Below are 25,500 nucleotides of genomic sequence, written 5' to 3'. Positions count from 1 at the left end.
CAACAGGAAGGAGATTTTAGATAAAACCTGATGATTCTGCCAACTAAATGCTCATCATGTTTACTTTTTAGTAGCTTTCAGCAGGGCACTGAAGTCCAGATCTCCCTCATCCTCTCCAGCATCTCTGTATGTAGAAACAAACGGTGTTTAAAACTGACTTTACACAGTTAAAATGGACTGAAAGTCCTGCTCACACACTAAAAATGTTATAAATAGGATGTAAGTTCATGCATTCCCACACAGAGACGGAAGAGAAATCCCTGAAGCACTCACGCTCTTTTGAATGCAGACAAAATATCTGCTTGGTCCTCCTGATGTGCAGCTGTAACGAGAGAAGTTGCCGACAACGCAGATTATTGCTTTGAGGGATCAAAACGGTAAAGCATGCAGAATCCGCAGCAGCAGCAGCAGCGGCGGCTCAGGGTCCGTTTTCACTCACCCTCCACTGAGATCTCAAAGATGGAGCTGTCACACTTGTCTTTAGCCGTCACCTCACACCTGTAGCCTCCAGCATCTCCAGCCACCACTTTGATGATCTTCATTTCATAAGTATAGATCTAAGGAAGGAGGATGCAAAGGGATCCATGTCTCTTGAATACATTTTGTCACATTAGGCCTACAAGCTTCAGTGTGTTTTACTAGGATTCGACCTGGAGGGGCATTTATCACATCGTTTCATTTATCGTAAAAAAAATCTTCTCATCGTGATAAGAATTTGGATTTATTATTGTCATGCTAACTTTCAGTTAATGATGGTAAATAAAACAAAATTACACGAGAGCATCAGTAAATATCAGTAAATTTAGAAATACAATTAAATTCAGTTATTGTGTACAGCTTCCTACATATTTGTATGTAACTGTACACACAGGAGTGGTTTCAGAAAAGTTTTTATTCATAAGAATCAGCACTAATCCAACTCTGGGTGTTGTTTTAAACATGCCAAACCTGTAGGGGGCAGTGCAGCGCAGAGCTAAAACTTATGTCAGCCAATCACAATCCTTCAATGCAACCACAACTTCCTGCTAGGGATTAATGAAAAATGCTGCCAGGCGTTTCATATACAAGTTGGACTACTTTTAATTATTACTTATTTTTATTGATGTAAAACTGGTTTTTCATGTGGATGAAAGGCCAAAACGCATAAAAATGTATTAATTTCCCAAATATCCAACTATGTGCAGACTAGGCCTGATCATTGATAGCAGATGTTCACCAGTTTGAGAAGTTTTACTAATAATGAGTGAAAATGTAGAAAGTTTCTTCCACTTTATATTTAATCCCAATAAACTGAGGTTTGTGGTTGTGATGTGATGAAATTTCAGAAATATTCAGTAGTTATGGAAGGTGTTATAGTTTGAAAGATGATGTTGAAACAGTGGGATGGGCTCTCTCTCACACACACACACACACACACGCACACACACACGCACGCACACCTTGGTGTTTCTGTCGTAGGTCTCTTTAAACTGCAGGTGTTTCCCCGCCTTGCTGCCGAGGTCCAGCCACTTCCCCTTCAGCCATTTCATGGTGGGTTTCCTCGTCAGGGTGCTGGCGTCCACCTTGGCTACGAAGGTCACATCCGACCCTGTCCAATCAGAAAAAACAAACGAAAAAACGCAACAATCGACTCTGATATTTTACACATCACAGATTGGAAATCACCTGTCTGAGTGAGCTTACTGCAAAAACACAAAATATTACCAAACATTTATGGTCTAGTCTTTAGTGTAAATACTTTAAACAAGCTCCTATTTCTTACTGAAAAGTTGCTTATAAGTTAATTTTCTCTTATTTCCAGTGTTCTGAGATATCTGTACTAAAAACTAGATATATTTTAGAGTATTTAGGTTTTTGCAGAGCAGGAAACAAATGAGCCTGACCTGTTACAGCGACCACGTTCTCCGGCGGCTTCTCCACAAAAAGCCCAGAGAGTGAAGTCGATTGATTCTCTGGAACAAAACCGTAAGAATTAATAAATTCACATTTTAGACGCCACTTTAAAATCTCTTATTTTTTTCTTTTGGTGCAAAAGGAGTGCAGCAAAAAGACATACACAAGCTGAGGGCACCAACATATAAAACACATCGCTTATCTCCATGTTCAACATTCCCAAGATGGCTTCCAACGGCTACAATAACAATCCCTAATCCACAGGACTTCTGCTAATGATGGCAGACATTAAACTGGCATTACAGACAAGTGACACTTACATGCTTTTATTACACAGATCCTATCTTTGTAAAAATGTATCACGTGGTTCTTCTGTGTTTTTTGGACCCTCGTTTTAATCAACAGTTTCTCAGATTTCTTGTGAGTAAAGCAGCAACACTCCCAACAACGTTTCCAGGCAAGCAGAGGTTCCAGCGACATAAACGCCACGGCGAAGTGCCAATCAGAGGGTCCGCGACGTCATAACGAAGACAGACTGTGCTAATTATAAGACCTCTACCAGGACGCAGCAGCTGGTGACCTTTACACTTCCACACTTTGGGTCCCAGTTCTGGATTTAGAGTTCAGGTCTGTAACGATTACATGCATGGAATCGGCTTTTTTTAAAAACAAATAATAATAAGACATGAACCTGACAGGTTCATGATAATGTAAACAAATGAGATTTATATTTGTGTTGATAATTGGTTGGTGCAAAATTGAGTGAGAATGCCTGGTTGTTTGTCCTGTGTGGCAGTCTGGAAATACCCTTTGAATAAATTTATTTGCCTATAATCATGTAATGCATAAATGATGCAGTTAAATTGATAACGCTCACCATCCACACAGTGAAACACGGTGGTGGTGGCGTAATGCTGTGGGGTTGCTTGTCTTTGACAGTAGGATGGTTCAGATCAACGGCTCAGTTAAAGTCCAGGCATAAACAAAATGTTTCGATAATACAATTAAAATCCTAATTTATTGTAAATGGCTGCAGTCTGCCTGCTGCAGCAACACAACAGAGAAAGCACGTCTAACGAACACGTAGGATTCAACCATCTCAGTCATGCAGACGACCAGCAGCGTCACTGCGATGCCACTCGTCTCGCTCTTACCCTGCCCCGCAGCGCTTTTCTCAGCTGGGGAAAACAAACGTCACTTTTTAACATATGGAAGTATAACAATGTGGAGTTATACTGTGCCATAGGTCAACAGGGAGTAAACACGGCAAGGAGATCAGCCTGATTTCAGGCCGAGGCGTCTGAACGACGCTCATCGGTCTGGGACCAAGCAGCTTCAGAGAGAGATGAAATTACTGCAGTTTTTACACGTCACACAGTCACATTAAAACATTATTGTTCATGACGGTGGGATCATGACTGTCCTTTACTGACGCAAAGTAATCAAATGATTACTTTCGGTTTAATTGTCAAACACCAAAACAATTATTAGAAATGACTTTGATTGCTTTCTTTGGACTGATACCAAAAAGCTGCACGGCATAAAGTTGATATTCCTACAATAAGCATGTGTATTAGTTTGGGTTTCATATAAATCTGCCTGAGTCATCTAGAATGGCTAATTTCCATTGAATGCAATCACAGATGTACATTTTTTAGCTTCTGTTTGGTAGCGATGAAGAGGGCCAGATCACATGGCTGCAGCCCAAGTGGAGATAATCCCCTTTAACTCTATCCCCCTGTTTGTACGGCTGGAAACAGCCCTGGTATGATCAGCTCTTCACTCATGGAAATTCTTCTTGTAATAAATACGGCAAAGGCAAACTCGGTGTAGTTCAATACCCGCTTTGGAGTCCCAACAGGTGATGAAACGCATCATAAATATCAAAAATAGAAGCTAAAACGGACGGATGGAAACCCAGAGGGAAAGAAACGAATCCTGGAGCAGAGGCTTTCTGGCAGCTTGGTCTGGGGTCGAGTTTGCAAAGGTTTCTGGGGGCGAAAGGTGCGGTGACCTTTAAGGGCCACTGGAAAAAACACAAAGCAGAGAAATGACTTTTTTCTAACAAACAAGATGAAAGCAAACTCACTATATCTTTATTTTAATTTGTTTCCATCTGCAGAGGAAGTTAGTTGTTTCTCTGCCTGTCATTTAAAAACCTGTAAACATGTAAATTAATTGTGATGTAATCATTGGTGTGATTATTTTTAGAGGAGGCGGGTTCAGCTTGATGCAGTATGATGGAAAATACTGGAACATTTCTGGTAAGAAGTCATTCGATCAGCAGCGATTGTTGATGTTGAAGGAAGAAGGTTCAAAGGTTTAAAAAGTTGTGCATTTTCAGCAAATTAATTCTCAGGGGTCAAATGTAAAAAGTAACCCGACTAAATGCAAATATGATTCTAGACGGTTTATAATATTTAATTTTAAAAGACTAAAAATGTTTCACTGTGGCTTCTCTTTCGTACACATGGCCTGACTCTTTCCTTACATAAATGTTTATAATAAACATAAATATAAACATCATCTTACATTTTTTGCCTTCTTTTTTTGCTGCCTAAATACAATGCTTTATTGCATTAAAATACCTTTTGCATGTGAACTTTAATTTGAAAAACCCACAGCTTCTCTCCGTCTTTCAGTCAGCAGCCTATGCGCACAATTTGGAGGTGTGTGTGCTTCTCTCTGTTCCATTGGAGAACCCAGTGCATAGCAATATTAGCAGTTTATTAGCACGGAGAACATGGATAGTTAGCCTCACCTAGTTGTTAAGATTCCTTTTGCTAATGGCTGTACGAACGGGAGCATTGCCTCCCAGAACCTGTAAAGTCTGTCGTGAACGGATCCTAAAGCCCTGATGCTTTTAAAACATCTCCACATCTAATCTCCTCCTGGTTAGTTAATAAAATCAAGCTCTTCTCATGTGAATCTAGCAGGCGAGCTGACATGACCGACAGCTCCTGGGTTTCTCTTGTAAAACCTGAGCTAATCACCAACAACATACTTTATTGGTCATTTCATTTACGAATCTGCTCCAAAGGCCACGGTATCCAGTTTAACTAGATCATCTGAAGGCATCTGAGATCACAAAACATGCTCCTCCAATCCTCATCCTGTGCTTAAATTTGACCTTCATTACATTATTTTGCACAAAATCATTCTTGGATGCTGAGATTTCAGTCTGCTCAGTTCTGCTCATGTTGAGCTGCTTTAGGGCGTCCTGTCACTTTAAATCCACATAAGCTGCTGGCCACGCCCCCAACTCAACATTTACACCTGCTGGTAAAAATGGCTGCAATCAGATGCGCAATTATACAACAGTAACATCTATGAAAAGCAGAAGTGGAGCCAACTGTACAACCAACCGGAATGCAGCAGGTGGTTTCTGGATGGTAAGTCAATAATTATTATTTAATTTCCCTTTGGGATCAATAAAGTATTTTTGAATTTGAACAAAACATTTGTCTTTTCCAGCAGCCATTGTAAAGTGCATACAGCTGTAAAACCAAACATGCTGGAGCTCAGCTTGGGTTGCGAGGGAACAACGCAGTGCCTTCCGATTTATAATGTTACATCCCAAAGGATTTTGAAAGGTTTCATTTTCCAGACACCAAAAAACATCAACTTATTTCCAAACACACTGCTTTTTCTAAGCGCTTGGGTTGTTTTTAGAAGAAGCAGAGACCCAAATGGAAGTACAAATATGCACAAAATGTGAATTTTGCATAATAGGTCCCCTTTAAAGATTCCTTCAGTGACTCCACTGCTTGACCTCATAAGTGCAGCTCGGTTTTCGCCCAAGAGCCGAGCATAAACGTGTCCTGGAATCAGATGATGCTGGTATGCTAGCAGTAACAGCTGCTTGTGTTGTACTTCAACACAGCTGTGCTTCTGCTCTCATTGTTGGAACTGCCTGCGGGACCGGAGCAGCGCACAGAGCAGCGTCATAAGTCACAGATGGGAGGAGCAGGCCTCTGCTCAGGGAGCAGCATCATGAAAGGTCAGAGGGCATACGCAGCGCCATGACAACGGGAAGCAGAAAAGGACGCCCACACGTGAATTAACTAAATACTAATTTCTCACATAGATACAAAAGTGAACAGTTCCGTTTTTGTTTCTTGAACATCTTGGGATTCCTGGGAAGATCCAGAACAAGAGAAAGCTGCTGCCTTCGATTCATCGCATGGGCTGCAATGTGACGAAGTTCAGAACTACAAAGGTAGTTTATACCAATTAACAATGTTTCACCTGATTGATTTTCATCCAGTGCACTATATTTGATAACAGCATGATTTAACTGATTTCTCTTTGGGATCAATAAAGTATATTTTAATTTGAATGAATGTTCTGCAAAACACAAAATCTTACCAAGTATTTTTGGTCTAGTTTCTAGTTCAAATGTTAGTTCACTTGAAATGAGACAAAACTAACTTGCAAGTAGTTTTGTAGCGAAATATAGAGGCTAGTTTTAAGTAAGTAATTCCTTAATATCGATGAAGAAGTACTTCTTTCATTAGCAGATTATTTCACTTATAACAAGACATTTTTCCCAGGTTACAACTTAATTTATCTGCCAATGGAACCAGTACTTAAACAAGTGCGTACATGTCGCTGAAAAGTTTATTTTAAGTTAGTTTGTCTTATTCCAAGACATGCTAATAATACTATCTTGCACTGGAAACTAGACCAGAAGTACTTGGTAAGATTTTGTGTTTTTCACAGGTGATCAGCGTAGAGAAGCTCCTTCATTGTTCCTTACAGTCTGGCAGCTGCGTCTCTGATTGCAAAGGAAACTTCAAAACAAAAAACTTCAGCTTTGCTTTTTCTACACATTTAAAAAGCAAAACAAAAACTTTAGAATAATGAGAGGAATAAAACGGGTTTTAGATCAGTCCACGATAAAGCAGTCAAAAATAATATCCAATAATCGTAAAAATTAATAGGGATGAAATGGATCAAATTCTAAAACTACAATAACGTTATCAGCACTCAGGTGAACATTTCCTTTATTTCTTACCATCATCGTCTGCTTCTGAACCTGGTGCAGACAAGGAAGCAAAACCACTGAAAAAGCTGCTTTAAAGCAGAAGCTTGTGCACAGAAACGATGAAACAAAACGTGCAAATAAAGCAGAAATCTAAGACAGAGTCACATAAAGAAATCATCTGAAGCCAAATCAAAAGGTACAGACAAGCTTACAAGTTCTGTCTTCAGTATTTCTGCATGCATATAATACCCAGAATAAATAACAAGGATCCTCACAAAAAATCCAGCTTATTGCTCAAGAGCGTTTTTTAAAATCCCAGATGCAGCATATAATATACAGAAATCAGAGAGAAGAGCAGCGCACCGGCCACCGAGTCTGGAATGAATTATGCATCATAGCAGCAGAGCGCTTAGTGACCACCACCATGGTAATTTCATTTTCATGTTCATTAAAGTCATTTTATATATTTATCAATAATTGATGAGGGTCATCAGGGAAAAAATAAATCACAGCTCATGCAGCTGCTTCCATTGTGGAGCAGACCGGCACATGTATGCATTTTTTATGCATGCATGAAACAGATTATGTATGTGTGTATAATACATTAGGACATTGTATGTCATGTGGATTCACTGCCAGGGTTTAGTCTTACCTCCATCTGCTGGCGGCGCATCTAAAGGAAAGGAAGGGAAATTAGAGTCCATCATGTGTGGAAACAACATTCAGTTATATTCTGTCTACATGGTTCTGCCAGTACAGATACATGTTTAACTATAATAATATCTCCAGAGATAAGTACATATTGCTGAGGATTAAGAGAAAAAGGTTTAAATTTGACCCAAATGATTCGATCAACAAACACTTGCAGACATTTTCTCACACTCTCCATGCCTGCAGTGAAATGTAGTCCAAAGGTCAATGTGGGAAACGCGGCGCATGGATGCAGAAAATGCATCCATTTGCACTCAGTCAGTATAGATCATAATCCACATGAATGGATTATCTTCTCTGCCTCATTCAGAAAAAAGGAATCAGACCATGAATAAACGTTCAAATTCACAAAAAACTCTGAGGAATCACAGTGAAACACGGATATTAAATTAAATATATTCAACCACAAAACCAAAGAGAAAAGATGGATGCAGTCACTTGCAAAAGTATTTACACCGTTTCAAACTTTTAGCCATTTTGTCAGATTATAACTTCACTGGGATTTTTCTGAGGTAGCACATAAAATAAAACATAAAAAAAAATAAAAATAATTCCAGATTTTGAATCAGTAACTGAAAAAATGTGCATCAGGATCTTTTGGTGTTTCTACCAGTTGTTCATGTAAAATGTGTAAATAATGCCATTTTAAAACACTTCAACTCAGATTTAATGGAGAGCTTCTGAAAATGCATTTTCAAGCCTCACCTCAGATTTTCAATTGGATTTACGCCAGAAATTTGACTAGACCACTCAAATACAAAAACAACTTCCCCCTAACTGTAAGTCTGCAGCTGTTTTTCTTCTGCAGGACTACACCTTTGATAGTAATCAATAAATCAATCAATTGCATGATAAATTAAAACAAACTCAGTAATTTCCATTAGCATAATTTATCGTTTATCTCCGTTTTCTCTCTTTCTACCAAAATCTGAATGATAAAAGTTTTCAGTTTGGTGATTTGGTCTCAACCAGCTCTTATTTTGAAGGACAATTTTGTTTACAAAGTCTTCAAAATTAATTTTATTTTTGTTTTGTTTATTTATTTTGGATATTTAAAATGTCTTCCAGTTCCAGTGTTAAATGTTCATAAATTTAAAGTTTACTGATCTTTTCCATTATATCACTTAAAAATGGTCTCAAAACAACATTATTGTTTATCGCAATAACTTCTAATTTATCGTCCAGCAAAATTTGATATCGTGACAGTTATACACAGGAGAGTCCTGCATATGTTTTGCTGTTTATCTATCACAAAATCTCAATAAAATACATTAAAGTTTGTAGTTTTCATGAGTGAAAAATGTGAGAAAAGTTTAACGGGTTGGAATATTTTGCAAAGTTGCTGATAAAACTGCATCATTTTCCTGCAAACTGGTTTATGAATGATTAAACCACTCAGCAAAGAGGTTTTATTAAAATATAATCACTCCACCTGATCGCACTCAGGTCCACACACATAAAAAAACACCTCAACTCACAGAAAACAAAAGTACAGAAAGCCTCTCACCTTCTTCATCAGCTGCCGATGCATGTTTGTTTTACGCAGCATAACAAGTTATATCACCATAGAAACAAAACGTTAGCAGCCGAACAGCAGAGGAAATCCAAACCATATTCAATTTACAGATGATGTAAGATATAAAAGAGCAGCTTTTCACCCAGAATGCCAGAAGGTATTAATATCCCCATTCTGTAGAAACACGGCGCTATTTATAATTTAAATAGAGATGCTCTCCTGACAGAACGTCCATGAATAAATAAAAAACATTGCGAAAGCTGATTAGAAAGTGTTTGAAGTCTGCATGAAACCAACACTCGACATGATTTGTGAGTAAAACTCTGAAAGAAATATATATGAGCCATAAATGTGTCACAATGTGATAATAGGAGGCACAACATAAATAATGGGACAAAAGCAGAAACGCTGACTTACCCTCCGCCGGTTTAGCTGTGAAACAGACAGAAAACTGTTACTTACACACATCGTTTACATTTTACACAAGCTTTCATCAGATCCCCTGATAAAGATGTGAAAATAATCTTTCAATAAGTTTCTTTTTTGTAGGAAATAAAAAAAAATCCTGTTTGCGTTAATCTCTCTCGTCCTCTCTTCCTCTTCTGTTCAGCATTACATTTAAAGATCAAGGGAGAAAGTTGATTTGGTGGCTGGTTGTGCATTTCTGCTTTGATTTGGCCGTTTATTTTAGATTATTACCACATTTTAAGACCCAGTGACGACCCACCCTTACAAGGATTCTTTGTTTCTCACCAGATTAAAGTGCTAAAGTCCCAGTTGAGTTTAGAAAACTCATGTTTGTGATGGAGGGACAGAGAAAGCTTGTTGGTAGCTTCCAACGGTTGCTTGGTGACACCAGGACGCCCCGCTATGCTGCTGTTCTCCAAACACATTTTTCCCATTTTTCTCCCACTGCATGGTGCCAAAATGTGAATCCTCATCCTGCCTGGAGGCCACAGGCTAAAAGAAGTACAAGTCTTTGTCACGGCATGTTTATATCCAATGGAAACTAACTTAAAATATGAAGAAAGAGTTTCTGGGATCCTATTAATTATTTTCTTAATGATTTTCTTTTTGTATTTTTAAAAAATGTCAGTGTTAGATCATGTTTCTGCTGTAAAGCAGTAATTTATTTTAAAGTTACTTAAAGAGTAACTACAGTGAACACAAAGGATACTGTATATAAAGTTACATGAAGATGGTAACCTGTATAGATATCAATAGATGTTAAACCTTTAAAGTATCTTTTAATTACTTCTTGTTGACAGTATTTATATAGACGCCTGCCTGGAATTGATAGCTTTAGATAAAGCGGATACTTCAGGAATGCTTTAGCTCCAAAGCGATGACATAAATTTAACAGGAACAGGAAGGTTCCCCTTTGAAATTTCACATGTCACATCTGGACCAGGACTTTGAAACGGATATCCTGATGTAGCGACATGATTAAAGCTTAAGCTAGAGCCATAAAGGAGGGAGGGGATGTGCCTTTTTAATGAGGGTGTCTTTGTTGAGACCTAATTTGGGTAAAAGAAAATTCTCAACTGAAATAGAGGCGTATGATATACCCCAGGCTCCCCAAGTGTCTCAGTGGGGGTCACTTCAGTGGCTCTTAAAGGCCAGGGACGGTATCTTATGACCTCCCTGAAGCCAGGCCACGTTCTCCCAAGCTGCACGCACTTTCCTTGAATAGTAAGCCAAGTTAACCATAAGAGCTTCACGTCTCGCTGGAGGGCCGGCTTGAAACTCAGCGGCAGAAAAACCAAACCATTGCCCTTGTAAGAGGGATTTCTTTTCTTTTGCGTTACTATCACTAGGTTTGTCTCGCAATAATGTACTGATCAGTTCATTTGGCATAACTGAGCAGTGCAAGTCTTTCTGGTGTAAGATTTTTCCATGTATGTTAATATCTCATGTGTGATGTTTTGTATCTTTTTCTTTAGGATAGAAATGCACCACAAGATGCAAAAGCAAAATAGGTCAAACATGGATTTAAACAGAAAAATTCACTAAAAATTCCATTGACCTTTGCAGCTACGTCAGAAAGTCATTCGAGGCGCCATGATGGACGTCAGCAGTGAGGGACGGGAGAATTGAACAGAGCGACTGAGATTGTTTTACCAAGTTGTTTTTGCCAGTTTATTCATGACTTCTACGTGTTTGAGTTTAACTAATTTGTCTGTGAACGTAACTCACCTGGTTGGGGCTCGTAGACGGCGGGATTTACAAAAGTAGCCATCTTAGGGCGCGTTCACACTGCAGCCTCAAGTGACCCAATTCCGATTTTTTGGCAATTCCAATTTTTTTGCCGGGGCTTGGTTATTTTCCGTCTTAGATGAGAACCGTTACTCCTCGTAGCATTATGCTAACGGTTGTTAGCTTGGTTATTTTCCGTCTTAGATGAGAACCGTTACTCCTCGTAGCATTATGCTAACGGTTGTTAGGTAGGTTATTTTCCGTCTTAGATGAGAACCGTTACTCCTCGTAGCATTATGCTAACGGTTGTTAGCTAGGTTATTTTCCGTCTTAGATGAGAACCGTTACTCCTCGTAGCATTATGCTAACGGTTGTTAGCTAGGTTATTTTCCGTCTTAGATGAGAACCGTTACTCCTCGTAGCATTATGCTAACGGTTGTTAGCTAGGTTATTTTCCGTCTTAGATGAGAACCGTTACTCCTCGTAGCATTATGCTAACGGTTGTTAGCTAGGTTATTTTCCGTCTTAGATGAGAACCGTTACTCCTCGTAGCATTTTGCTAACAGCTGTTATCGTGGTTTGCTTGCGGCTTATTTTCCTTTTTAAATGAGAACATCAACCGACACGTTCAAAAACAAAATGCTACTCGACTCGGAGTGCTGAACAAACTTCTGAGAGGCCGTTAGAGAACACAACACCTGCATGGAGGTAAATCTGCATCAGCATCTGCTGGTGTAATCCGCCGGGGGAGGCGAGGGTCTTGATCATCTTCAACAAGTTTGGGATGAAGCCTGGTAATCAACTTCTGCACAGCTGTTTCTCACAGTTTAAATGTTTCCCTCAGACACCCTCAGAGGTTCCATGTGCAGAACTGTGCAAGACTCATAATTAGTCTAATTTTTAATGCTATGTAGGTCAAGTCTGCAAAATACACAAATACTGAAGAGAGGGCTGCAAATTTTGTTCTTTTATAGGGGGAACTTTTCTGCTTTTGTTAAAGTTTTTTAACACTTTGTGATGCTACAGTACTCCACTGAGATTTTACGTGTCACTTTTACTTGGATGCTCCTAAATAAAATCAGCAGCCTTCAGAAACTCCTCGAGTGTAATTTAATCTCTGCATAAATACAGATCTTATTTGGGCATTAGAGGTTTATGAGCACCATAAATATGACATTTTGGAGGGCTGACACTTTTCTGATTTTAATCTTTTTTAAATAACCACAAATTAATTTCCTTCTACAAAACACGTTGTTTGGGGATGTGATGTGACAAGGTGAGAAAGTTGAAGGAGCTTTTCGTTAAGGTGTTTTCTTTTCTGTGTAAAAGAATCCGATCAGCTCTTCACCGTTTGTTTACATTTCTATATTTGACTCTGACGATCTGATTTACAGCGTCGTTAACGACACGGACATAAAGACACGCTGGGTTTACGGCTGCATCTCAGCCACAGATATCATAACACATTTTTTTCTCATTTACTAAGCCATGCCAAATCCACTTCTTCTGAGGATACATTATGACCAGGGCAGAATTTAACAGGAATTAATTATCAAATTCATACCAGCCATTATCAACACTTTTAGATTATTTCTGTTTTCTGCAGGATCCCAGTTGTGTGAACATTTTAAATGAAAACTTACATCTAGACTGAAATCTACATAATTTATATATTCAGTTTTTCATCTTTTTTAAAAGTTTGTCTTAACATTACACAATAAATAATGCGCTTTTCAGGGAACTTTTATTTTTAAAAGCAGCTCATCGGAGAGCTGCCACTCAGGGTCGGAGTTTCCTGTTCAGTTTCGGTTTATTGTACGTCGTTTCCTCATTGATTGCGCAGTGACAGATAGTGTTCGTAACAGTTTTTTAAAGACACCATTATTCATTGACAAAGAGAGAATTAATCATGTCATCATTTCAAGTCAAGGTTCTTGTATCCAGACAAAGATAAACGGCGCTGAGGGACTGGAAAAACTTCACGGAGCAGTTATGGTTCAATTTACTCTCATAGTGTTTCATCAGCACACAGTGATGAAGGGAATTATGATCATGAATCACAGCATCGCCTCCAACCATTGACTGGAAAACTGTCTTGTGTTTGATGGACTGCCTTGGAGCCGAGCCAGAGTCAGAACGGCGCATCAGGCTGCTGACCGAGGAGGAACTTTCTGGTTAAAACTGGCAGATTACGCCATGATTTATCTCCACCGGCACAGCAAAGTGGAAAGGCAAAACCTGATACACGGGTGGGGTGAAACCCGATGAACGTACAAGGGGAAAAAACGTGTGAGAGGTCACTGCTTATTCCAGAGTATTTTTAGCAATTAGTTGAGGGGCGGGATCAGGCTGCTCAGATTTTGCTTCAACTTTTCTTGTAGATAAGAAATAGTAAGCCAAAAGTTTGAGAAATGAAATGTTCACAGCTCTGAATCAAATTGTAATTTAACTAAGCTGACTGGAAAATTAACTCCTGAACTTTGATTGCCTCCTAAGATCTAAATTAGTTAGGCATTGAAGTTCCAAGACAGTGAGTTTTTAATAGTGATCCACTTTTAGCAACTGCAGCCTATCGGGTGTGGAGTCTCAGGAAGCTGCATGAGGAGGATTGTATCGTCAATATTTTTACCTTCATATCTGACTTATATAACCGGACACTTTTGGCAAACAAGCTTTACAGTGAGAAGGTCGTAGGTTATCTGAACACCCAACTTAAGGCTCCCATGAAGTTATTTATTTAACAACCAACTGTGGGATCTGCTCATAACCAGCTGAATGTTAATAACTCTTAAGGGAACTCAGACAAGCTAAGTCTTTAGAAAACCCAAGCTACAAGATATGCAAGTCTTTAGAATACGTTACTTAGCAGAGTGTTTAGAAAACTTAAGTTTGATAACTTGTAATATAGCTCAAACTAGCTGTAGGAAACTAGAGCCAATTCAAATTAGCTGAGTGCTTTAGGGTAGCTCCAGGTCCGTATATGCAAGAACTTAGGAACACAAGAAGGTACGAAGTGGGAAAAAACGGTTCTGTCCAAGATTTTACAAACTATGCTAAATAAAGCTTTAAATTTCTTTTTCCAGTTTTTTACTCAGGAAGAACACTTTTCTTTTTTGTTAGGACTTTTCATATTTCACAAGAACTGAAGTGCGGACCTTTAGGAAGTCCTTCCCAATGTGGCATTATGTTACAACGTCATGTCATTTGGTTCCTGCATCACCAGGAAAGAGAAAACATTTCTCAGACAAAAGCAGAACTTTGAACATTTCTGCGTTTCCGCATTAAATCACATGTTAGTTGTTGGCTACCAGTCCAGCCTGACGCGGGTCCCTCAGTGCTGGGAGGATAAATGCATCAGTTCTCTCAGAGTATGGACAGACCTTTTGTCTTTAAGAACTGAAGCTCATAAAGTGTTTGGGAAACTTAAACTTAATGCCTTCCTCAGTCGTAATTTGTCTTTATTTAATTGCAAGCTTTGTGTTTCAGTTTTGTTTAGCTGAACAAAAAATCGAGTTGAGTATCTGCTAGCTAGGTCAACAAAAGAAATGTTCAGTTTTATTTTTGCTACAAATAGTTAAATATTGAAAAGTAGCATAAGGAACACAGGTCATTTGGATGCTAGTAACGCCTTTAATGAGCTTATTTTAGTTCATGTGGGCTTGGAAAAGGGCAGCACATACGGAAAACGTCTTAGAAGTACCTTTTAGTTAAAAATTGCAAAATACTTGAATGCAACATAAAAGACTAAAAACATTGAAATAGCCGTAATGTGTGTTTTCTATGTGATGCACTGAGGCAGAAACTGAAACATGAACCTGAGTCCCTGAGAGCTCAGAGCAAATAAGCTGCAGTGTGTCAGTGTTACTAACACAGTACAGGACAGCGAGGATGACTCTGGTGTCTTTCACAAATACACAACGATGATGTCACAGCAGGTGGATGGGTGACAGCTATGGCACCTAAATCTACATTTATAAACTCAAAGTCTAGAAGTAATTTAATTTCCAGTACTTGCAACAAGAAGAAAAGTTTTTCTTGTTTTTGCATCATTAACCCACTTTTCTCCATTTTCTCCAACATCTACAAAATGAGGGATTTCACTGTAACAAATGTCTTTTTTTATTTTGAGGTCTAACTTGGGGGATTAAATACTCTAAAGTTTGTTTCTTGCTGCAGACAGTTTGAGTGTAATAAGTACAAACAATCCACGTTTTCTCCCAAAACAACACAACCATAGCAGCTCTTAGCTCGTTTTCATAAGTGAACGCTTTAAACTTGCTTTTCTCACATAAATATTTGAGATGATTCCACTTATTTCACAACATGCTTTAGAAACAATCAGCATCGTGTATTTTAAACGTCAAACCAGAGCAGGGCATTTAAATTCAAGCATCAACACTGTGACTTAACCACGTCTTTGTCTGTAATTAGGATAAATTATGCTGTTATAACAAGTATCTGCATACCTTCAGGGACTGGCTCAGGCATGGTTATTCCTGCGTCTCCTCTTTTCTGCTGGATGACTGAGGGCTTGTGGGGCTTATTCCTTTTATTTCTCCCCTCTCTGTGTTATTCAAAGCTTCCCTGGAACTCAAGTCCCCCCACACCCTTCAGTGAGCAACGAGGTCTGCAGAGACTGATGACGCCCTTGAGGAGTTCAAGACGAGAAGCAGTCAGAGCGGGAGCAGGAGGCAATGCGGTGAGGTAGTGGTGAAAAGGGTCTCGCAGATTTACAGAACCAAGGATTTAATAGGCTGGGTAAATCTGTCAGGCTTTAAAATCCTTCAGAAGAACGCAGAAACCACCAAGAGGAGCGTCAACTTTTACTGCCAGACTAATCTTTCAATTAACTCCCCTTACACTGGCATTAAGAGCTGGATCAACAAGTCTTTGCAAATAAATGCAATACTTTAACAGACACGTTGCTCCCTGTGAAAAGGGAGTTTCAGATTCAGACGGATGAGCACAAAAATCCACCAAACAGACAAATAAAAACCCAACAGGCTCCAGTTTCTGGGACTTTTTCTCGCTTGGATTTGTTGAATTTTTGATATGAGAAAAGTAGGAGCTTTGATGCCTTTTTCATTATGCATTAAACGTATTCGAAATGTTCGCATACATCATGTAACAGAAGAAGAGGAATCCATCTGACGACCTTAAAATTTTCATATGCAACATTTTCAGGGGACGACATAAAGAAAGTCTGAAGCCAAGGTCGAGCTGGAGGTTATTTACGTTTTCAAACACTTTCCCATCTGGGCTTCATTTGTTTTTCTACATGTTGGATTTTTATCATTTCAGATCCTGGTAAAGATCTGTTTATTTCTACGTTAAGCCCCATTACTGTGTTTTTAAATTTTCTACGTATTTTCTTAGTCATGTTAACGTGTGATTGGATTGACAGAACATTATTTTTAGCATCAAATGTTTTAGCTGAGGCAGTGAGGTTGTTGTGCTGTAGCTCCCTCTACTGGCGGCTCACGGAAATAGCACTTTTACATTATAACAGTAGCTAGCACAGACGCCAACAGAAATGTTGTTCGGTTCATTTAATAAATGCTGCCACCAAATCTCCAGTCATTTTGACATGAACAGTTGAAAGTTTTTAATGTGGCTCACTGCCCAGGGCAGCATCTTGTAGGGGGCGGCTCAAGAGCTTGAAGTAAAGTGCCCTAAAAGTTTTATGTTGCTCATTAATTGGGGAGTCGCTGCCCCCTGTGTTGTGCAGGTGATTCTGATTCCTGATTAAAAGAGGAGAAAAGAGAAAAATCTAATTTATTCATAATATTCTAAATGGGTTTTTATACTTTCACATTTGTCTTCGTGTTGCTTTATGGTTTTATGAGAAATTCAGAAAGAAGCCTAATGTAAAAAGGTTTAGTCTTTATTAAATTCCCTCTCCTTTGTACTTGTTTCAGTCACTCTTCAGCATTTTAGATCATTAGAAACCACAAAAAAAAACAGTTTTCAAATGGCAATTCCACTTAAAAAGGGTAAAAACAATCAATCTTGCTTCTTGTTAAATATAAATCTGTTACATTTTCTAGTGTTACAGACTAATGAAACCCAGGTTTGTTTCCAGTTCTGTATAAAACCAGTAAGATTTTGGCTACTGGGAGGTTAAGAAGTCCGAAAATAAAATTCACCAAGAAGAAACCTGAACTGTCCACCGCTGCTGTTTACTTATCACCTCCTTCCCACTTTGACAGCACTGGGGGATTATAGTTTCTTAATTCAGACATTTAAAAATGTAATTTTGAAAGGCATAGAGTTTGAGATGTGTTGAGCTTTAACTGAGGATGTTTGACCTGAATCCGGTGGCATCATTTACTTCAAAGTGTAACTGAATGCATCTTGAATTTTTCCTTTTAATGATCAGAATAAGTCATGTTTGGTGTGGAACGGAGGACCAAAGTGCAGCAAACCGTCAGATGAAATGTTTTAATGAAGAGATAAAAATTAAACAGAAACTTCCAATAAAGAAAATGCAGAGGGAAACTCTGGAACAGGGAGATTGTTGCATGAGATTAGCAGATTAGCAAGAAACCAGTGGATTAATGAAACCAGGAGGCTTAAATAGACGGGAACAGAAAATACACAGGAACCAGAAGAACTAATCACAGGTGAATCAGTTCAAACACAGAGAGGAAAGGAAACCTGGATAATTAACAAAAATGAATATTAATCTCAAAACACAACCAATGAGAGTAACTGAACTAACAAACAATAAACCAAAATAGCAAGATGTAAGAAAATAAATGATCAAAGAAGAAAATAAACAAAAAGTCAAAAGATCTGAGGATCGTAATAATTGCAAACTAATTCTTAGATATCTAGAATGTAACTGCAGGTAGCCAGATGAAGCCGATTTTATGCTAAACCAGCCTGCCATAGGCACACCTGAAGTTTGCACAATAAAGAGACAAACCAGTCATGAAACCCATTATGAATTATGACTAATTTTGCACATTTTTATATTTCAATTTGGGTTTCCATAGCTTCCAAAAAAGAAAACAAACAACCCCAGGACTAATTGCGCTAATGTTTTTAGGTGTCTGGACTGTAGCTCACAAATCAGCAGGGACTGCACCGTTACCTAGCAACCTCAACAAAGCTTAGCCCGTCACCTAGCAACCCAAGCTGAGCTCCTCCATGTTTGGTCAGCTGGTTTTACCATGCGCTGTACAATGGCTGCTGGAAAACACAAGTGTTTTGTTGTTGATTTACCATCCAGAAACCACTTCCTGCTTTCTTGTTGGTTGTACAGGAGGCTACGCTTCTGCTTTTCAAAGATGTACTGTTGTATAATTGTGCATCTGTTGGCAGCCATTTTCACATGGGAGTCTAAATGTTGAATTGGGGGGCGTGGCCAGCAGCAGCTTATTTAGATTTAAAGTGACAAGACACCCTAAAAAGGCTCAGTCTGAAAGGAGATCAACTGAAACTGAGCAGATTAAAATCTCATTATCTAAGAATGATTTCATGCAAAAATGTAACAAGCATAGACCTAATCTAACTGTTCAAGGAAATAAGTAAAGATCTCCTTTACTTAATTAAATGGCTCAATAAAAACAATCTTTGAAGCTGAATCTTCCAGCATTGTCATATGCATCTGAAATTATGCAAAAGAATGTTGTGCATTCTTTTAGTATCCAAAAGAAAAGAGATAATATATGTGTTGGCAGCTTGTGGCAACAAACTGAACTTTGTGCTTCTGTATCACTTCCCAGATGGCAGAGTGATTCTGAGGTCCTGTGAGACAGAACGGGCATCTGGAGGTCCGTTTTACAGCAGACGTGGTGTGAACAGTCAGCTAGCCAATGCTAGTAACTCTGCACCCTGTAATATCACCTGCAGCAGAAATCCGTCTCCTCTTCCACTGACCTCCCAGTGGGGGGTCCAGGTCCAGTAGTGGGCCTCTCTCAATTAGGCTCCCGGCTCTAGCATGATTTACCAGCAATGTGCATGCATCAGCTGGAGCCACAGCAGAGACGAGGGTCAAAGTGTGAACCTGAGAATGGTGCAGGAATGCTGGTGGACGAGGACTACTAGAAAACCACCAGAAGGAGGACGGGAAACAGTTTGAACAAAGTTGAGCTGTATGTTATCCAGTCAGATCGTTTATGGCTCCTCGTGCTGAGAAAAGAGGCTCCTTCTGTTTTTTTCATACATTTAGTGTGTAAGCAGAATGGATATCGATCGTTCACTGCAGGCTTCTCTCAATAAAGCATAGCTGAGTGCACTCATTTGCACAGCGAGGTGGCAACCGGTGAAGCACACATTTTAAAAATAACCATGATGAAGGTTTCTAACTCATGCAGCAGCTACACTGCAAAAACCAAAACTTAACAGTTTAACAGACCACTTCTGGTCTGTTTTATAGTGCAAATATCTCCAAATAAGACAAAACTAACTTTTCATCAAGATGCTTGTTTTAGGCCAGTATTTCCACAGGCAGATTAATTCATATATGGGAAAAAATTATTGTCATGAAATGAAAATCTATATTATTAATGAATTAGTGGCTTTAAACAAACTCCTATGAAAAGTTACTTGTAAGTTAGCTTCGTCATATTCCAAGTGTAATCCACTGGAAGACATTTGAAGATGGTTTCACTTGAAAATGAAACTTCACCTGCTGCAATTTAAGTCAATGAGAAAATTATTTTGGTTTTAATTCAGAAATTAAAGTTCATGAAGTTGTTGTCTCAACACAGTGTAAGATATTTGCACTAGAAACTAAACAAAAACGTTTCTAGTCCTAAATCTTCATAATAGTTTAAGATTTTGTGGTTTTGCAGTGTAGGAATAAATGTAATGCATAAAAAGCTTTAGAGCAGAATCTGTACTTCAGATAGTGATGAGTCTTCAGTTCATGATTATAACTTGTATGTTGTTCAGGAACATGAGGCCTGCGTTTACAACCCGACTCTTCTGAGGTCTGCATCCGGTGCATCTGATGCGATTAGTCGGTGATGATCCAGAATCTGAGCTTTCATTGATTTCACTTGAATTTCGCTGAGAATTTGCTTTGCATAGCAAGAAATCTGGCTGATGCAGAGTTCTTGTTTTAGAAAAAAGCAGAGGCGCTGCACAGCTGTGAACCAAACAAAGCCGAGCCGCTGTAATGAGCACACTGCGCCGGAGTCGCTCACCTACAAATGCTTCTCATTAGTGCAGCTAAGCTGCCTTCATTTTTCTACCTTTCATTTTAATAAAGCTGCAGAGGTCGACTTGTTTCCGTTACTCAAACTTTCCTCTGGTTCCTTGCTAAAGTTTGCAGAAGCTTTGAGTTTATTCCCATTTAGTTACATTAAAACTACAAACTTTGAAGTATTTTTTAATGTGACCATTTATTAATTCATGTTGCGAAGTTGAAGGAAAGTTTTTTGTCTTTTATTCCTTTATGCTACATGTGTCAGACTGAAGGTCCGTGGGCCAAATCCGGCCCGCCGAAGCTTTTTATGTGGCCGTCTAGATTCTAGATGAAACACTAAATGAGCTTAAATATCATGTTATCAATAAAATCAATGCAGGTTTTATCTGTTTACTGCCAAATTATATCAATCAGTCGGTCGAGTTTCTTGAGATTTATCGTGTAAATTCATGAAAATCAACAAATCTCCACACTTTTTTGCACTAATTGGGGGTTTATTACAGATTTTTCTCAAAAACTTTCTTACTTGTACTAAACAGCTGCCCGAGCTTTAATTAATGTCAGGTTATAGTCCATGATCTAAGGTCACATTTACCGTCATAAATAAGAGCAAATATTGCAAATATTTCCAAACTAGTACAACAAACACTTTGATTTTTATTACAAAGAATCACAAAATCCTGGAGGGACTGAAAAGATGTTCAATAATATTTAATTTTTAGAATTAATTGATATTTTAACAGATTGTGAACAGGTTTTACCAATACATTCTGGCACAACCGGCCCTTTAAGAGCATTCATGATCTTGATTTGGCCCCAAACAGAAGTGAGTTCGACACCGCTGCCGCCTCATCTTTTATAAAGTCTGACAAAACAAATACTTAGACTGACTGCTTATCAAGCTTGAAGAAGATTTGTTTGTAATGTCTGCCATGAGACAGTCTGACTGTGTTGTCTGAGATTTTTGGTGTAATAAATTTGAAAGGTTTACCAGCCGCTCCAAACGTGGTGCGACAATCTGATAAGGGAATTGAATTGGAAGGGGGAGTATAAATATCTGGGGACTTTCACAGAGAGAAAACGTCAAAGGCTCTCACAGATACGGTTTGTTATTTGCTTTTTGCGACAGAAAATGAAAGCTTTGCATTCCAGCTAACAAAATGAGCTTGTTGAACAGATTTTCCTGCCTTTGCTGCAGGAATCCGTGCAGCTGGGCCTCCGGCCAGCGCAGGAAAGCTGCTATTTATGGTAAACTTTCTGACTTGCAGTGAAGATGAGGCTCTCTGCTGCTCTTTTCACTCAGATGAATTCAGAAACACCAGAAGGTTGTTCTGCTCTTTTGTAATCAGATGGATAAACTTACACCCAACAGCTTGGTGTTACGCAACTGATCAATGAGCTGAACATGAATGACCAGCTGACATCATTGTGCAGTGACTTTTTCTCTTTTGATACTTTTTGTTGTATTATTTTATAAATTTTATACAAAATAAAAATAAATATTAGTCAAAAAGAGATGAAATCAGTCAATATCTTTGTTTTCTTAAGGAACTTTGACCATATTTTGTTTTTATTGAATGGTCTAACGGCGCCATCTTGTGGTTATATTAAATCCTGAGCTTTTATTTCCTGTATGTTGTAGGACATTTTTATTTAATTTAGCTGCAGCTAAGGCAACATATATATATATAGATATAGATATAGATATGATTTTTAGAATTTCTTTTTTAGAAAGTCAAACAGCAAGAGAGAAAAAGTGTGAGCTTCATATTTCCAAGGCGCAGTAAATGCAGCATAACTCTTGATACGATTTGTAGATAAATTAATTTGGGTCAGATTTTCTACACCTGCTTATTCAAATTGTTTAAAGTGGGAATAAAAAAATAAAGTTATGTTGAATTAAAAAAACTTTGAAAATCCCAAAATGACATTTAAATATTGTTTATATTTAGCCAACTACGATGTTAACTTTAAATAAAAAATAAATGTAGCATCATGTATTTTTTTATTTGTAAAAAGCAACATTACAGAGCTGATAAAGGACAAATGAATAAGGAAAATGGATAAAATAAATAAATAAAATAAATAAATGTGTAAGTAAATAAATATAAATAGGAATAAAGATGCAAATGACTATTTATTTCTTTATTTATTCATTGATTTAATTGTGGCTGAAATTGCTCTCCATAGTTATCATCACAGCTAAATTATTTACTACCAATTTTAAGTTTAGAAATGTCAAAAAATCAAAATATGTTTTAATCAGGAGTTGTAAAGAGAAATTGATTATATGAGCATTAAACAATATATTTAACAATATTTATTAACACACTGTGACTCTGTTGCTGCTAAGCAACAGACTGTAACATCCATGGGAAAGAAAAAATCTCTAAACACGATTTAATACAAAGTATAATGACTTTTAAAGTCCATAACAGCCTTAGATGTAAATATTTATTATATCTGATTTTATTGTGTGCAACACGCCGGAAGAAAAGCCGCAGAGACGTTAATAGTTTTCTCATTATGACCGCCTCCTGTGGTTCAGCCTTCCTACACTAGAGGGCAGCAGAGATAAAAACCTTTTTATCACCATCTCCTTATTGCACCTGAATAAGTCTGCTTTATTATTCCTTTAGTTTAACTATAGATGTATTTCAAATAACTGCACACTACGTGTATTTTATTTGATACGTTTTAGAGTTTTTCCAAAGATTTACTGTCTACATATCATAATTTAGAATTTATAATGAGAATAAATAATTGAATCCAGGATCTTTAATTGGAGTTTTGTCTTCAGTAGAAATAGGTTTAAAAAAGCAGATAATATTTTCTGAAATTATATTAAACAGATTTGTAATGAACAAAATGTCGAAAGGGTTTGTTTTCTGTTTGTTCCAAACATCGATAAAATATCTTAAATTGTCTTTTAACAACACATTCTGTTTTCCCTGAGCAGAACATAAAGCAGAAAAAGCCTTTAGGATTTAACTCAATACTCTAAAATGTTTTTTTTTTTCTTCTGCAGATTTCTGAGTTTGTGGACGGTTATCGAATGAAGAGGAAGCTGAAGCCGAGTTGTCAGTGTTCCCAGAGTTTACGGTATTTCCTTCTCTCCTCTGTTTATTTGCATGCATGTGGTCCAGCTCAGGATCTTCTCCTCTGTCACCAGCTTGATCCTGTGGATCTGCTTCATGCTGCCGACATGGAGGGTGAAGAATGAAAGATCCAGAGCAGCTGAGTGTGATGCAGTCTGAACGCGCCGCGTGGCAGAGATGATGAATCGCTGCAAACCTAAACCTCTAAATCACAGCTCAGGATGTCACAGAAACAAAACCCAATTCTAAAAAAAGTGTCTTCTTCATGTGTTTGAATGGATTTAGTAAGAAGTTCTGTGTGTTTTTATGAAAAACAGGTTTGTTGTTCCTTCCTCTGCCCGTTTATAGGCAGATCCAGCCTGAATATTTCAGTTCCCAGCGATCAGCTGCTGTCATCTATTTACAGATTAATCTACTGTCTGGAAAATGGATGAAGGAATAAAATGACACTCAGAACAAAACTAAAGACTTTTGGTTCATTAAAGATGATCGGATCCAAATAACAGAAGTTGAGTTTCTACAATGTAAAAAAAATAAATAAATCTTATATTTTTGGTTTAGTTTCCAGCTGTAATTACTGAAGCTGTGCGTTGGCTCTAGATCGATCCTCTTTAGGTCCACAGATAATATTAACTTCAGTTTTGTTTCTGCTCAGCTGGAGAACATTAAATGGAAACATAAGTGCACTGTAAAACATCTGAGCTGCATTTCGTTGTGTCTACTGTCTTCTACTTGTTAAGTCAAATAAATTTGGTGAGTTTTAGATTTTGACCCTAAATGTTTGAGTTTGTGGAAGATAAACTTACAGAAGTTTTAACTTTTTATTCATTTTTTGCCAAACCTCCAAGAGTTGAATAAACAGAGTTTTTAGGTTAACACTTAAAAAACTGAAAGAAGAAAGACAGGAGTGGGAACTATTTCCCAGAATGCTTAGCGGTGTGTTTCTGTCTCCTGAGATGGAAGTGTGTTACGTTGATCTGTTCACACTAAATGTTTCTGAGCTGAATTCATTCAGATGTTTCATAAAATTCATCATCAGATCAGAAATTTGGTTCATGTGATTTGAAACAAGAAACAAGAAAACTCCAGTGTCGTTACGTTCTAGAAACATAATGACAAATAAAAATCTTACGTCTTACTAAGCGGACAAAGCAAAGTCAACATGTGGCTTCGCCTGCCGGTCTGTCATCACTTCACGCTCCCTGGTGAGATATGAATGGGTGGAAATGAACCCCTCACACGCAGACCCCGTCCCCATCGCTGCTCCTTACAGTCCGGCTCCTAGAAACCGGGCCTGATACTGTAACATGTCTGGTATGTCCTGCTTGGTGCTTCTGCTGCAGGAACACTAGAAGGACGCAGCAGCATGACATGAGGTTGGGCTCAGGGCCAACAACAGTAAACACCTCCGACACCCGGCCTGCAGAGCGAAGCTCAGAGCGGGTTTATGGGCCGGCGCAGGCCTTTCATTTCACCGCACTGCATGATCCGAGGGATCTGGTATGACAAACTGATGCCATGATAAAGCAGGTATTTATATCAGGAACCTACAATCAATAAACAAAGTATGTAAGGTGAACTTAACTACACAGAGGAGTAATTATTTAAAGTAAAAACTGACATGTGTTGTACTTTCGCACAGAGTTAATACACCAGAATGTATTAAAAACCAAATGGTAATCTCTGACATCATTCAAGTTAATTTGTGCAGCACATTTCAACAACATGGCCGTTCAAAGGCCTTTACATCATAAGAACGTGAAGCAATAAACATCAAGTTTTGTCAAAATTCATAATCAAATTTATCAAGTAAATACACATCAAATATGTTGATCAATTTTCCACTTTACGTAACTCTGCTGATTTTTAGCCTTGATTTAGAGGAACTCAGTGTTTCAGCTGTTTTGCAGTTTTCTGGAAGTTTGTTCCAGATTCGTGGTAA

The 25,500-nt window shown here is 38.2% G+C and overlaps 1 protein-coding gene across 1 annotated transcript in view; it reads right to left on the bottom strand.

The window, feature by feature from the left end:
- The window catches only part of mybpc2b (myosin binding protein Cb), a 28,932-nt gene extending 13,012 nt beyond the window's left edge, over window positions 1–15,920 (bottom strand). The window contains exons 1-10 of the mRNA XM_014988729.2: window positions 15,770–15,920; window positions 9,525–9,539; window positions 7,533–7,553; window positions 6,911–6,931; window positions 3,048–3,071; window positions 1,884–1,952; window positions 1,440–1,588; window positions 440–557; window positions 274–322; window positions 65–124 (exon numbers count right to left, since the gene is read on the bottom strand). Of these exons, the coding sequence (XP_014844215.2) occupies window positions 65–124; window positions 274–322; window positions 440–557; window positions 1,440–1,588; window positions 1,884–1,952; window positions 3,048–3,071; window positions 6,911–6,931; window positions 7,533–7,553; window positions 9,525–9,539; window positions 15,770–15,791 (548 nt within the window). The 5' untranslated portion in view covers window positions 15,792–15,920. The remainder of the gene's footprint in view (window positions 1–64; window positions 125–273; window positions 323–439; window positions 558–1,439; window positions 1,589–1,883; window positions 1,953–3,047; window positions 3,072–6,910; window positions 6,932–7,532; window positions 7,554–9,524; window positions 9,540–15,769) is intronic.
- Window positions 15,921–25,500: the final 9,580 nt, after the last annotated feature.

This window comes from Poecilia mexicana, unplaced genomic scaffold, assembly GCF_051168715.1.
Source record: "Poecilia mexicana isolate PSO_F unplaced genomic scaffold, ASM5116871v1 scaffold_19, whole genome shotgun sequence".
Classification (NCBI taxonomy): Eukaryota; Metazoa; Chordata; class Actinopteri; order Cyprinodontiformes; family Poeciliidae; genus Poecilia; species Poecilia mexicana.
This window is presented reverse-complemented; position numbering and strand designations above follow the sequence as displayed.